Raw genomic sequence first — 13,863 nt, forward strand, 5'->3', positions numbered from 1 at the left:
CCCGAACTCCCTCCCAGAGCCTGCACTCTGCACCCCAACCCCCTGCCCCAGCCCTGAGCCCCCTCCTGCACCCAAACTCCCTCCCTGAGCCCACACCCTTGCCCTAGCTGTGAGCCCCCTCCTGCACCCAAACTCCCTCCCTGAGCCTGCACTCCCTCCTGCACCCCAACCCTCTGTCCTGGGCTCAGCCTGGAGCCCCCTCCCACAGCCAAACTCCCTCCCAGAGCCCACACCCCCTCCCACACTCCAACCCTTTGCCCCAGCCCTGAGCCCCCTCACAATCCCAAACTCCCTCCCGGAGCCTGCACCCCAATCCCCTGCCCTAGACTCAGCCCGGAGCCCCCACCCACACCCCCTCCTGCACCTCAACCCCCTGCCCCAGCCTGGTGAAAGTGAGTGAGGGTGAGGGAGAGCGAGTGATTGGGGGGGGGCAGGGCCTTGGGGAAGGGGCGGGCCAGGGCAAGGGTGTTTGGGTTTGTGCGATTGGACAGTTGGCAACCCTACCTAGAAGTTGAAGACTGTTTCTGACTGAAGTCTGGGGGCTCCCTTGAATAATTCTAACACAGTATGACAGTGTCATGATGTCCATGGGAAGGAAGGCCCTGGATGCCAAGGATGCAAAGGGGCCTAGAGTTCCCTCGGGACTGATGGGGAGGTCTCCTGACCTGTCTCCAAAGTGAGGCAAAGAGAGCACTCCATCATTAATAGTCACAGCTTGATTTCCTGGTCCTTCCATGGCTTGGATTTGAGGGCTAAACAAGACGTTACACTTAAGTGGGACATGTGACTCTCCCAGCCAACAAACACACGTAAAGTGTCCGTTGCTGACCAGGATAGCCTCTTTACACACAAGGCAACATTTAAACCCCGGTGAACCGGGCATGGCCTATGCAGGGAGGCTTTCCCCATAGGAAATAACACAGTCTTTCAATAACCAGTAACTAACTACTACTACTTACTAACAAACTAAGGCTTGGTCCACACTGGGGTGGGGGATCGATCTAGGAAACGCAACTTCAGCTACGAGAATAGCGTAGCTGAAGTTGACGTTTCCTAGATCGAACTAAGTTTACATACTGCGGTTCCACGCGGCGCAGGCAAGCTCCCCTGTCGACAGCGCTTCCTCCTCTCGGCGAGCAGGAGTTCCGCAGTCGACGGGGGAGCGCTTCTGGGATCGATTTATCGCGTCCAGATGAGACACGATAAATCGATCCCAGAAGATCGATCTCTACCCGCCAAATCAGGCGGGTAGTGTGGACCTAGCCTTAGTAAAAAGAACTCAGCAAGCAGCCGAGGCAAGCCCGATGCGGATGCACTAAGCGTTGTCTCAGGCCGACGCAGGAACTGAGGGCAGTTCACTTGCACAGCCTGATATAGCCTCAGTGTGACATACGCAGGTATCAGCAGCATGTGCTTGGGCCAAATGGACACTGCTAATGAAAATCTCCGATCAAAGGTACGTGGGGCACATGCACATCTGACATGCAGCATCCATAAGGACACAACTTGAAGAACGGCTAGATATTTATCTGAATTAACAGCCAGTTGAACGTGTCAAATTACTGTTTGTTTCAGCGAGCAGAACTATTTACATTGGGTCAAAGCCTGCACATAGTCACACCAATGTCACTGATAGTGTGGCAGTCATCAGTAGAGCCCCAATCCAGCAACTAACTTTAAGTTAAGCATGTGTTTAAGTGCTTTGTTGGACTGGGGTCTAAAAAGCAGAATATGGCACACAACTAGCTTAACTGAGCTATATTGGCTACATAAAATGATTAGTAGTTGTGCTATAACATGGTAGCAATATAATCAATTACTATGTATTGATTTCAACAGTTAACATGTAGTGGTCACATTAGGAAATAATGCATATTATTTTGAGTTAAGTTTGTTAGCTAAATTGTAATTCCCTTGGAAATAACTGTAGTCACAATACACGGTATTCTTTTTTTTTTTAAATGCATGCACCATTTGTGCAGTCGCTGTTACTGCACACACGTCACGTATTTCAGCATGCAAATGGTCAGTTATGTATTCAACAGCCAAACTTTAGATGAGAATAAATTTTTTAACACTCAGCTCAATATGTGTACCGAGTCCTTCGGGGCTTGTACTGGGATGGCTAGCCCATGCTGAAGCCTGTGCTGTCATGTGTTTGCTAGCTACTGTTACAAACAGTACAAGCACACCTTAATTTGCAGTGTAGTCATACCCTCAGCGGCACACTTTGAATCTTAGATGTGTTATAGTATGGCTTTGTGGTTAAAGCATGAGCCTGAACCTCAGGTTTCTATTCCTGGCTCTACACAGACTTGCTGAATAATTTGGGGCAATTTGCTTATCGTGTTCTTCTTACATCAGTTTCCACATCAGGAAAATGGGGAAAATAATACTTAACCACATCACACATTCATTAATGTTTGTATAGTACTATAAGCCAATTAGACAGAAGGTTCCCTAGAAGCACAAAGCATGACGACGACGAGTCATTAGGACCATTCCTTACCTAATGTGATTAATAATAAGATTTGTAGGTGGTATGAAAAAATCATCCACATCTTCAAATGGCGTGCGGATGATATGCTGATTTTCCCCTGCACTTGCCTCTGATATTACCTACAATAAATAAACAAAATGTTGAGCATAGGGAAAACAAGAAGGAAGAGAGAAGTAAATACAGGTTACATAACTGCGTTACACCAAAAAGATATTTGCGTTGCATCTAGGAGATTCAAATTGATTAATACTTTCAAAATAGCGTTTGGAGTAGCTGCCTTGAAAAATAGTGTTAATAAAATGGCATTTGAAGATTGACATTTGTAAGGTAAGTGTACAACTCTCTCTGCTTTCATAAGATGATGTTCATAGCAGTAGACAAAGCAATCATGCACAAGTTGAAATAGTGTGACAACACTAAACCTACAATAATGTATTCCAAACTGTTTAAAGTAAACATTTATTTCATATGTATTAAACTCACTTAAATGCACAATGATAATTCACTGGCTTGAATGATCTAACGCTAACTCACAGCAATTAATTATCACTTTGAAGGAGCAGAAACGTTCACCCATCTAGTGCACCATGTAAAATACATGGAAAAGCAGAGAAAGGCACTCTCTCAAAATGCTGTCCTTCAGAACAAAGCAAACCTTCTGCTGCCATGGAAACTCTGATTTATCATCTCCCTTATAACCCCAGAAAAATGAGGAGGTAGAAAGTTTCAACAATTAAAATATTAAATACAGAAATTGTTTACTGGGATTGTTTTGGTTCAAGAAGATTTAGGTCAATTCATTAGAAGTTTTTGCTAATGTGACATGCTAACAGGAGTTCTTTTGAATTTATGGCTAAATAATTAATTACAGGATGTGCTACAATCTTAAAAGGTTTAGTTCAAACATTCTGGTCATGCCATTTCGATTTCTTCCAATTAAATTGTTTGAGAAAAATGCCAATTTTTGCAGAGTGCTTTCATGAAGCCAGAAACAGTATTGTACATTTGCTTTCCCATAAACTAGTAACAACAAAACAATAGCAGCCCCTTAATAGGCTGCATTGCTTTGTTTGATAAACCCTTGATTTCTGAAGAGGGAGAAAATTAAGGTCAAGCTGTACAGCTGAATTTCTTTCTTTTTTTTTTATTACAGAGCTGTGGGAAACCATTAAAGTTTTTTTTAGGGTGGGGGAGTGGGGTGGAACCTCATCAAATTTGACACTGCAAACTTTTTTTTTGGGGGGGGGGGAGAGAGAGAGATCAGAAAAACAAAAGGTAGACTGCTGCTGATGTTAATCTAATGCTATCCATGTGTATCTACACTTCACAAGATAACAGAAAGGACCATCTGAGAACTGTAGCCCTATAACAAGTTTCCAGCTGTGCAGTTGGTGATGTCGTGTTAATAATCACAAGTCTGTGCCATCTTTCCTTTAATTACAGAAACCTCTCACAGCTGGATGGAAGCTATTAAGTTGGAATGGGTAAAGGGACTCCATTTTGTTTTCCTGTATCTTGTCCAGGAACCTATGCTAGTCATCAGGGAAGTTGGCGGAGATTGCTTCAGAAACTTCTGTTTAGTTGCTGCTGTTCTGTTGCCAGAGGTTACAACAGTGCAGGATTCCTGAGTTATTTAGCAGGGCCCAGGTGGTTTGTAAAATATGTATGGCAATACGGCACCTGCTGTATAATACCCTGGCAACTGCTGTAAAGAAGGTGATAATTTATGGGCAAACGTCTGGCCTGAATAGTTTAACTGGGCACTTAGCTGCTGTGCAGGGCAGCAAGGAGAAGATCCTTCCATTCTCAAGCGCCAACATAAGGGCTGGAGTACACTCAAGATATTTGGGTGCCTAACTGCCTCTTTAGGCATCTAATGCCAACATTTGGTGCCACTGACATTTTCAGAACCACTGTCCAGCTGCTATCTAACCCTGTAGGCATCAAAGTATCTGCTGGTGGGCCCACGTCACTGCTTGGAGCCCGCACTCAAACTGAAACCCCAGAGCAATTCTCACACTGGGCATTCCCTTATCTCTCCTAAAGCACTCAGTTGCATTAGTGTGTGCTGAGCATGCCCATGGGCTTGGGCCCCACCCAAAATCAGGGCCAAGCAGGTTGGGAATTTTTCGGCTCACGCTTGTGTGTGTCCCTAGCATACCCAATAGCCCTATGGTTAGGGCACTTGCCTGAGAAGGAGAAGACTCAAGTTCACATCCCTGCTCCAAATCAGGCATAACAGTCTGGATGGCCTCCTCTCTGGTTTTTCATGAGAAAAAGCTGACCTTGCTTTTAGATGCCTAACTTCAGAAGAGGGTTTGTGGCTAAGAATATTGGCACTCCCCTCTGGCCTGTCACTCAGGTTCCTAAGGCCCAGATCAATGGGAGTTAGCTGCCCAACTACTTTTGATTGGGGTCTAAGCCCCACCCCTTTCCTCTGCATTTCAGTCCTGGCTAGGTTAGGCCACTCCCTGCTCAGCTGGCTCCCAAGAATCTCCTTCTTGGGCACCTAACTCTCCCTATGCAATGCATGGGTAGCCCAGGCAGCTAGCTCAGGGCTCAGAATTCCACTAGGTGCCTACGAGTGCAACACCTAAGTACCTGTCTATAGCTAGCCCTAGATTCAGTGGGGGTGGGGATGGGAAGAGGGGATTAGATCATTGAGTTGGATCTCCCCTATATCACAGGCCTTAAATTTCATCCAGTTACTCCCGTACCGAACCCAACAACTTGTAAAGCATATCTATCTTCCAGAAAGGCATCCATGATCCTTAAGCTTCCTGCTTCCCTATGAGGAGTGGAGGTAGGAAGTCAAGAGGACGTGTGCAATGGCAGATCACCCGGTGCCTCACCACTTCCAGCCCATCTGTATCACTCTCTCTACAGCCAGTTGATTATTTCTCTAGCCCCTTTTCACCCTGGAACCAGGGCCGGCTTTAGGCCAATTCAACCAATTCCCCTGAATCGGGCCCCGCCCCTAAGAGGGCCCCGCACCCAAGCCCCGGTACGGCGTACCAGCAAGAGCCGGTGTGCTGTACCCAGGCGGCCCGGCTTCCCCAGGGGGCAATTTAAAGGGCCTGGGGCTCCCAGCAGGGGCTGAAGCCCCAGGCCCTTTAAATTGTCACCATAGCCCCACTGCTGGAGCCCTGGGGTAGGGCTGCGAGGCTCTGGGGGCTATTTAAAAAGTCCGGGGCTCCCGTTGCTTCTACCGCCCCGGCCCTTTAAATAGCTGCTGAAGCCCCACCGCTTCCCCAGGGCTCCCGCGGCTATTTAAAGGGCTGGGGCAGTGGAAGCAGAGGAGCCCCGGGCCCTTTAAATAGCCCCTGAGCCCCGGGCTGCTGCTGCTACCCCGGTGGGGGAGGGAGGAGGAGGGGGCACTTACCGTACAGCGTGGGCTGTACCCGCACCCTCTGCCCGCACCAGCCCCGCACCCCCTTGCCCTGCCTGCAGCCAGACCCTACCTCCAGTCAGCCCATGCCCTGCCTCCAGCCAGCCCCATGTCCACTGGTGCCCTGCAGTACCCAGGGCAGTAACCCTGCACACCTGCTTCAATGAGGGGGGCAGGGAGCAGCTGGGACCCACACATGTGCACACCCTAGGGTGACCAGACAGCAAGTGTGAAAAATCGGGACAGGGTGGGGGGTAATAGGATCCTATATAAGAAAAAGACCCCAAAATCGGGACTGTCCCTATAAAATCGGGACATCTGGTCACCCTAACCAGAGCCGGCTCTAGGCACCAGCCCTCCAAGCACGTGCTTGGGGCAGCACTTTCTAACAGGCGGCACTCCGCCCCCCCCTTTTTTATTTTTATTTTTTATTTTTTTGCTTGGGGTGGCATTGCCGGGAGCCGGCCCTGGCCCAGCCACTCGCCCTGCCAGCACGAGCTGGGATTCGCGCCCCCTGCCCAACCCGGCGGCGCCCTGTACAGCGCTGCCCTGGGGAGACTCGGCGCGGCAGCAGGACCCCATCTCCCTCCCTGCATCCCGGGCGCCGCTTCGCTTCCCTTCCCCACCCCCCCCCAGCCCCTCTCGCGGCCACTGCAGCCCGGGCTGCGGTGGTGGCTAGAGGGGCTCCCGGAGTGTGTGAGGAGCGGGGCGGGGGGGGAAGGGAAGCGGCGCCCGGGATGCAGGGAGGGAGATGGGGTCCTGCTGCCGCGCCAAGTCTTCCCTTCCCTTCCCCCCCCGCCGCTCCTCACACACTCCGGGAGCCCCTCTAGCCACCGCCGCAGCCCGGGCTGCAGCGGCCGCGAGAGGGGCTCCCGGAGTGTGTGAGGAGCGCGGAGGGAGAGAAGCGGTGCCCCCTGGAGCCGAGCCCGGGCTGCGGTGGAGGCGAGAGGGGCTCCCAGAGTCAGGGCCGCCCGGGGGCGGGAGGGGCAATTTGCCCCAGGCCCCGGGTATGTCCAAGGCTCCCCCCGCCTCCGTCTTCCCCCATCCCCCGGCATCTCAGCCGGTAAGGGGGCGGGGCTGCAAGCTGCGGCCCAGCGGCGGGAACTCAGGCCCCGCTGGAGACACCAGGCGGCTGCAGCGATGTTTGGGAGAGGGGTAAGCAGCATGGTAAGGGGCCAGGGCACCCCCATCCCCATCCCCCTCTCCATCCCCCTCCCCCTCCCCCACAACCCTGACCCCCAGCTCCGAGCCCAGCCCCTCTGAGCTGGACACCCCCCAACCCCATCCCCCCACAGCCCTGACCCCCAGCGCTGAGCCCAGCCCCTCTGAGCCGGGCACCCCCCGACCCCATCTCCCCACAGCCCTGAGCCCAGCCCCTGTGAGCTGGGTACCCCCCAACCCAGAGCCCAGCTCCCCACCCAGCCCTGGGCAACAGCAGCACCACCCCCAGGCAGCGGCAGCCCATTGGCACCAACCATCACCCAGCAACAGCCCATTATGTAATTGCAAATGTATACATACCATTACAGCATTTAATGTTTTTAAATAATGTATTTAGTGTATTTTCAAATTATTACAAATTAATTTTTGAATCTATTTCACTAGTTATTTTTTACATTTCCAAATACATGTTACTATAGTATTGCAACTTTTTTTTATGGAAGGGGCCCCCGAAATTGCTTTGCCCCAGGCCCCCTGAATTCTCTGGGCAGCCCTGCCCAGAGTGTGTGAGGAGCCAGGGAGGGAGGGAAGTGGCGTCCCCTGGAGCCAAGCCCGGGCTGCGGTGGCGGCGAGAGGGGCTCCCGGGGTGTGTGAAGAGGTGAGCGGCCGGCTGGGCTCGTCGGTGCTGAGCAGGTAGCCCCGCAGCCAGAGATCCTCGCCTTCCCGCCCGCCGGGGCTGGGCCAGGGCGCGGTGAGGCTGAAGAGCAGCAGGTCCGGGGGGGCTCTCCAGGTCCTCGGCTGCCAGCATGTCAGGGGTGAGGGCGGTGAGCACAAACTGATCCACCTTGGCCACCAGCAGCGCCGCGAAGCCCAGGGAGGGGGCCATGTTCTCCGCGCCGCCCCGCAGCCGCACTGCCACCTGGAAGTACTCCCACTCCGCGCCGCCCAGCAGCTCCACCCGCATGGGGACAGAGTCACGGCTGGGCCAGGGCTTGGCCGCTGTGTGCTGGTAGCGGATCCCACGTTTGGGGGGGAGCCCAGTGCTGGGGTGGCAAGGGGTGCAGGGGGGGAAGAGAGAGCCCGGTGCTGGGGCGGCAGGGGGTGCGGGTGGGGGGGGGCACTGGTGGGCTGGGGGGGGGGGGGGGGGGCAGCCAAAATTTTTTTTGCTTGGGGCGGCAAAAAACCTAGAGCCGGCCCTGACCCTAACACACCCCCAGGGAGTGGTGGGGACCCACACATGTGAAACAGAGCTCATTTCTAGTTCAGGCCCATCTTTTTAGAAAAGAACTTTAGGTAGCGTTAACATACATCCTTATTTTCCCAGACATGTCAGGCTTTTTGGTTCTTAAATCGCCGTCCGGAAAATACGGACGTATGGTAACCCCATTGGTACAAAACATACATACTGTGGCACATCTCTTAAATCAGAACTTTTTATAGGGAATCGGTTGCTAAGAAATGAAAGGCTTTTTTTTACATTTTTTTTTTTAAGTCATCCCTGCCGGGGCCTCGCCGAAAATGTTCGAATTGGGCCCCGCACTTCCTAAAGCCGGCCCTACCTGGAACTGACTTCCAGTGCCTCATGGGGATTGCACATCCCTTGCCTAGGCCTCCAGAATCCTATACTTGATCCTTGGTGTGGCAGAAGCACAGTGGGGCCATTGCCTTGAGAGTCTCTGCAGACCAGAAGGCAAGGGCAGGATGTGCCATTCAGGACCTTTTTTTTTATTTTTTTTTATTTTGAGAGAAAAAAATCCAATTCCTAGGACACTAGGGTTCTGATTTCAGGGGGGGGGCTGTGCACACACAAAATGCTTACTGACGTTAGTTGTGGGTGCTCAGCATATCTGAAAAATCAGGCCCTGTACTGTCGGCATAACTCGAGACAGAACAACACAGTACTACAGCAACTCATCCAACCAGGAGGCCGATATTGGCAACCTAATGCAGCCACATAGATGAATTAATTTTTATGGTGGGTGTCAGATGAAAAAAATACAGTAGATGTCAAAATAACAGCATGAAGCCAAATCTCTGCTCTCACACTAAACTCCAGGTCGGGTTTCCTCACTTCATGCAGCGTAACATTGTTAGTTTGTGGAAGCACTGCTTGTGAAAATCTTGGATTGTTTCTTCCGTACATCACCAATAATTTCAGAGTGAACATAAAGGGCCGGCAGGTGACCCAATCCTTCACGACTGCACAAGGACCAAAGGTGAAGTGAGAACACACAGTCCACCCTCCTGCATTACAGAGGCAGGCACCTGGGGTGGTGATGGGGGGGATGGGAAGAGAACCTTGGATCTGCCCCACCAATACGCTGGCTAGTGTAAAAACTACTGGATGTATTTTGCTGCGGGCAAGGCCATTAGCAGATTTCTATACTGTGTGAGACAGGTGGGGGAAGGAAAGCAATTGTGCCTCTCTGAGGCTCAGTTCCTTCCCAGGAGAGCAGCGCTGTATATTGCTCCTAATGCAGGGCTAGGAGCCAATGCTCAGTCTAGCCTTTAAGTATCTGGATGTTGTCGGCAATGATTTATAAAGGGGAAAGCTTGAGTTTCGTAGATCCAGAAGGTTCTAGACCATGGGTATCAGAAAATAGCAATTACACAGGAGCACGTGTGGATGGGCCAAACTTGGGTCTTGTATTAGCTTGGTAAAATGATGTGTAGGGCTCTGGTTAAACCGCGATCAACGTGGAGTAACTAGATGGAGGTTCATGGACTTATTCCACATTTGCACTAAGGTGTCTAAAGAAGAATTTGTCCTAGAGGCTGTGCGTATGCTTCTTTATTCTTGAGAGCTGCTTTGGAAACCAGCCTGACCTTTTTATTCAGAAAGAGGGATTTGAAACTGAGTTCGCAGAATACTTTCAATTATCACTCCTTTTTTTTACTTCTCGATACAAAAGTCTCAGAAGCAGTGAACAACCTCTTTCTCTGCTAAAGGTTTATATTTTATTGAGAGGAGAAGAAGAATACTAGTGTATTGTGCGCCATAGTTGGTCCATGAAAGAGACTCAAGATTTGGGGACAGAACTGAAATAAAATCAGCAGAATTCAAAGAAAATAAGCAGCATCTTAATGGACCAGCAGAAAACTTAGCCCCACACTGTATAAAGCTGAGTAGCTAATTGTTTTTAATATACTATCTAGCCTCCCTTGATGTTAAAAAGGAGAAACAGGCTTGTTCGGATGCAGGCACATGATTGGCCAAAGAGTTCTGAAGGAACTATAAAACTACAGTACAGTGTATTTGTATATATAGTGCCTTTTCCACACAATACCACATAATGCTTTGCATTCTTATCTCGTCCTCCTTTACAGTGGAGAGGCACGCATCCTGTGCTGGTGCAGCGCTAAGTGCAGGGCTAATTCTGCACCTCTTCTAGGGCTGGTTTGGCACAGATCAGAGCTGTCTGAGGGCCGTCCAGCCCAGATAAAATGATCCCTATGGCCTGTTATACTAAAAGGGAATACCCAGGGTGTAAGAATGTCGGTGGCACTGTTGTCCTCCCCAAACTTGCTCCCCGCTCCAAGGGATCCTGCTATATGGGTCATGAGCTGGCTGAGTTGGTTCTGTGCCTGCTGTCGAGACCACCTAGACCAAAGGGGTATCCTTTACAGCTGCCTTACAACCACTTTGTGCCAGCGCTGTTTTAAAGGAGGCTCTGAACAGGTAGCAAAAATCACTATGAGCTTTGTTTGTTTGTATTTTTCTCAGTTACCCCAGTTCTTTCTGCATGCATTTGTGGCATTTGGCTCTGTCATCAGTCTTAAAAACAAAATGGACAATGGTAACAACACACTCCCACTACTGGTTTACAACATATTCTCTGCTTTGTGCCTGACAGTGGCTCAAAACCAGATTAAACTATAAGAGAGGTGGGGGAGAAATAATGCACAATGACAATGCAAAAATTCAAGACAGAAAGTGTTATCAGTAGCCAGTGGTGCTGCTAAAAGAAAGAGAGGGTATAATGTTAACTTTACACAACACTTACCTGCAGTGTTGGATGGGACTTCCGCATGTTCCCCCAGCTAAGGACCCAGACTTGGTCATGTGATTTATCATAATGTAATTTGGCTGGTAGGGGGTCAACATCCACAGACTTCAAAGAAACAAATATTTGTATTCATATTTAGTCACGTGAAGGTGGCTTACAAACATTATTTATGTTAACATTTGTTTACAAAGATAACTGTGAACGTTCCTGTGGAATCCATTATCCACCCGCTACCCCCTCCTCCCCCCAATTTAGGGAGATGGAGGCACAAAGTTGTGTAATTAGCTGAAAAAAAATCACACTGTGAGTCAGTGACAGAGCCAGAAATAGAAAGTAGGTAGCCCGATTCCTGTCCCCTGATCTGGCTAAGCAGACAACACTCCATCTCACACCACAACTTCCATCTACAGGGGCCAATTTCTGCTAGCGTTACACCTGGGCAATCTGGTTATAACTGAGGTCACAAACTGACCCAGTAAGTGTAGGTGAGAAATACTTTCTAGGTAGCTGCAAACGTGACTGCAGATGTCTTCCTAGGACTATGAGAATCATGCCATCAAGCAGTTTTTTTGAGAATGAGGTTATAGCATGGCAAATGACGCAGTATACCCCAATGAGTGAAAATAGTATATCTGTCCAACACATGAGCTAGGTCACAGGTTCACTGGGTAGGGACCTAATTCTTTAGCATATCAAAGCCTCTTTGCCATCCTGAATAAATAGCTCGCCTGGTAAGTACCTGCATGACTTTCTGTGTCTGGATATCAATGATCATTAGTCTGTTCTGCTTGGGCTGTGTCACATAAATATATTTGTCTCTGACATTGACAGCTGAAGCCCAGAGGCAGGACTGCACAGGTCCACCTTCAACTTTAGGACAGATCTCTTCCTGAAAGAGAAAAGAATAGGTTTAATTTGTGCAAGTTAGGGGCCATGCTCTAAGCAGCCTGCACTTTAGCCTGAAATCATAGAACAAAAAAATCTGTGGGGACTATCGTATGCCTAAATTATTTCCCCCTCCCACTTTTTACCTGGAAAACATGAAATAATTATTGTATTAGGTAGCACACTGTAGTCTGGATCTATCCCAGTGAGATTAAGCAACTGGAGCTTGCTGCAAGCTCCCATTTATATTCAAATAACCACGATGCTGCATAGAACAGAATCTTTTGAAGTATCCCCTGGTACAAGAGGACTTATAGTGCTGTCAACATTTATTAGCAATATAAATCTCATTTTGGGTTTAAAACACAGTGATTTATGTTTTAATGAAATTATTGCACTGCATTGTTCCTATAGCCTTCATTCTCAGTTTTAGGAAATCTTGCTCTCAGGTCCTTGTGCATTTAGAGTAGCAGCAGAAGAGTCCAATAGTCTCCTTAACTCCAACCTGGAAACATCTTTTATAAAAGTATCATATAGTGTGGGCTCGATCTTGTTGACCTTATTCACATCTGGGTCGTTTGTTGAAGCCTATGGGACTACACATCATTAGAGCCAGCAGGATTTGTCCTTTGCTATATTTTCTGTAATGCTGCTTCTCCTTTTTTGGTGATAGCTTTCTCTTCATAGGCTTTCTTTCCCATCTTGTGCATTATGATTGCTGACAGGTAAGTGATTCTAACAGTAATGGTACTTTTCAATTGGTATCTTTCAGGGTGCCTAACAAAGTACAATATCGTTTAGTTGGGGTTCTAAAGCTTGGAGGGCCAAATTCTTGTTGAGTTCTGCACTACTTTGTGGGTGCACAAAGGCTGGAAATCAGCTAGATCTAGCCTGCTGAGAAGTCCTTTGGTTTGGTGAACAGAGCTTGTGCATCTTGGTCCTGGCATAGAAGTAGGTTGGGGATGGAGCTGGAGTGCATTGCGCCTTGGCTATCCTCAGGTGGCATGTGGTCCTTTGTGCACAGAGCTTTGAGAGTGAACCAGAAGGCAGAGCAAACACCACGATTTATTCTGTTTTTAAAATATCTCACAACTTTTAGGCCACTCTCATGATCTTTGAGCGCTGACTCATGATTTTCATGCGTGGGGGCTGGCAATATTCAGTAGCAAACATGCAGCTTGAGACTCAGAAAGCTACAACTCTCCATGACAAACTCTTCCTTCCCCATTGCTCCCACTTTTGCATCAAATGGAAACTTGGCACAGCAGAAAATCTGGGTCCAAGTGAACTGTCCAAGGTCCCTGTGACGTTGCACCCCATAATGCTTTATGGAAATATGCTTATGAATGTATATATGACATAACTGGAATATGTTTTATACTACATATGCCATGTAACATATCTCTGTAAAGGTTATGATCTACTCAATATATTCATCCTATTTGTATGCAAGTATCATTTTTGTATTCAAAGTTATGAATATTGGCTGTGTACTTGTTTGATTTTAAGTAACCTTAGTAAGGCATTTGGGCAGCTTCTTTGGAAAGGAATTTGCAAGTAAAGTGCCCAGTCAAGAAACACTTAACGGACAATGGATCTTGGAAGGCTCCAATCCACATAAGAAGTCTACTTGAGGAAGTTCAAGGTAGCATGTGAGCAATGGCTGCTACCTGTAAGTTCTGAGTCATGCATGGTCATGTGACTTGCCCATGTGACTCCAAAACTCCATCTTGTAGCTAGGATGCTACACAGAGGGAGGGAGGGGTGTCCACCCACAAGAGAAAGTCTATTTAAACCCCTGGGAGATCCCTCCATTTCATCTTCAGCTGGCTCAAGAGATAGCCTCTCCACCCCAAAGGATACCTGAAAGAAACTGGGACAAAGGACAGTAACTACAGGGGGTGTGAGTGACTGCTGGAACA

General features: G+C 48.8%; 1 protein-coding gene across 1 annotated transcript in view; it reads right to left on the reverse strand.

Moving 5' to 3' along the window:
• The window catches only part of FSTL4 (follistatin like 4), a 494,923-nt gene that overhangs the window by 4,696 nt on the left and 476,364 nt on the right, over window positions 1–13,863 (reverse strand). Inside the window, exons 12-14 of the mRNA XM_065409767.1 lie at window positions 11,796–11,945; window positions 11,054–11,161; window positions 2,510–2,619 (exon numbers count right to left, since the gene is read on the reverse strand). Of these exons, the coding sequence (XP_065265839.1) occupies window positions 2,510–2,619; window positions 11,054–11,161; window positions 11,796–11,945 (368 nt within the window). The remainder of the gene's footprint in view (window positions 1–2,509; window positions 2,620–11,053; window positions 11,162–11,795; window positions 11,946–13,863) is intronic.

The sequence above is a fragment of the Emys orbicularis genome, chromosome 8 (assembly GCF_028017835.1).
Source record: "Emys orbicularis isolate rEmyOrb1 chromosome 8, rEmyOrb1.hap1, whole genome shotgun sequence".
NCBI classification, from domain to species: domain Eukaryota; kingdom Metazoa; phylum Chordata; order Testudines; family Emydidae; genus Emys; species Emys orbicularis.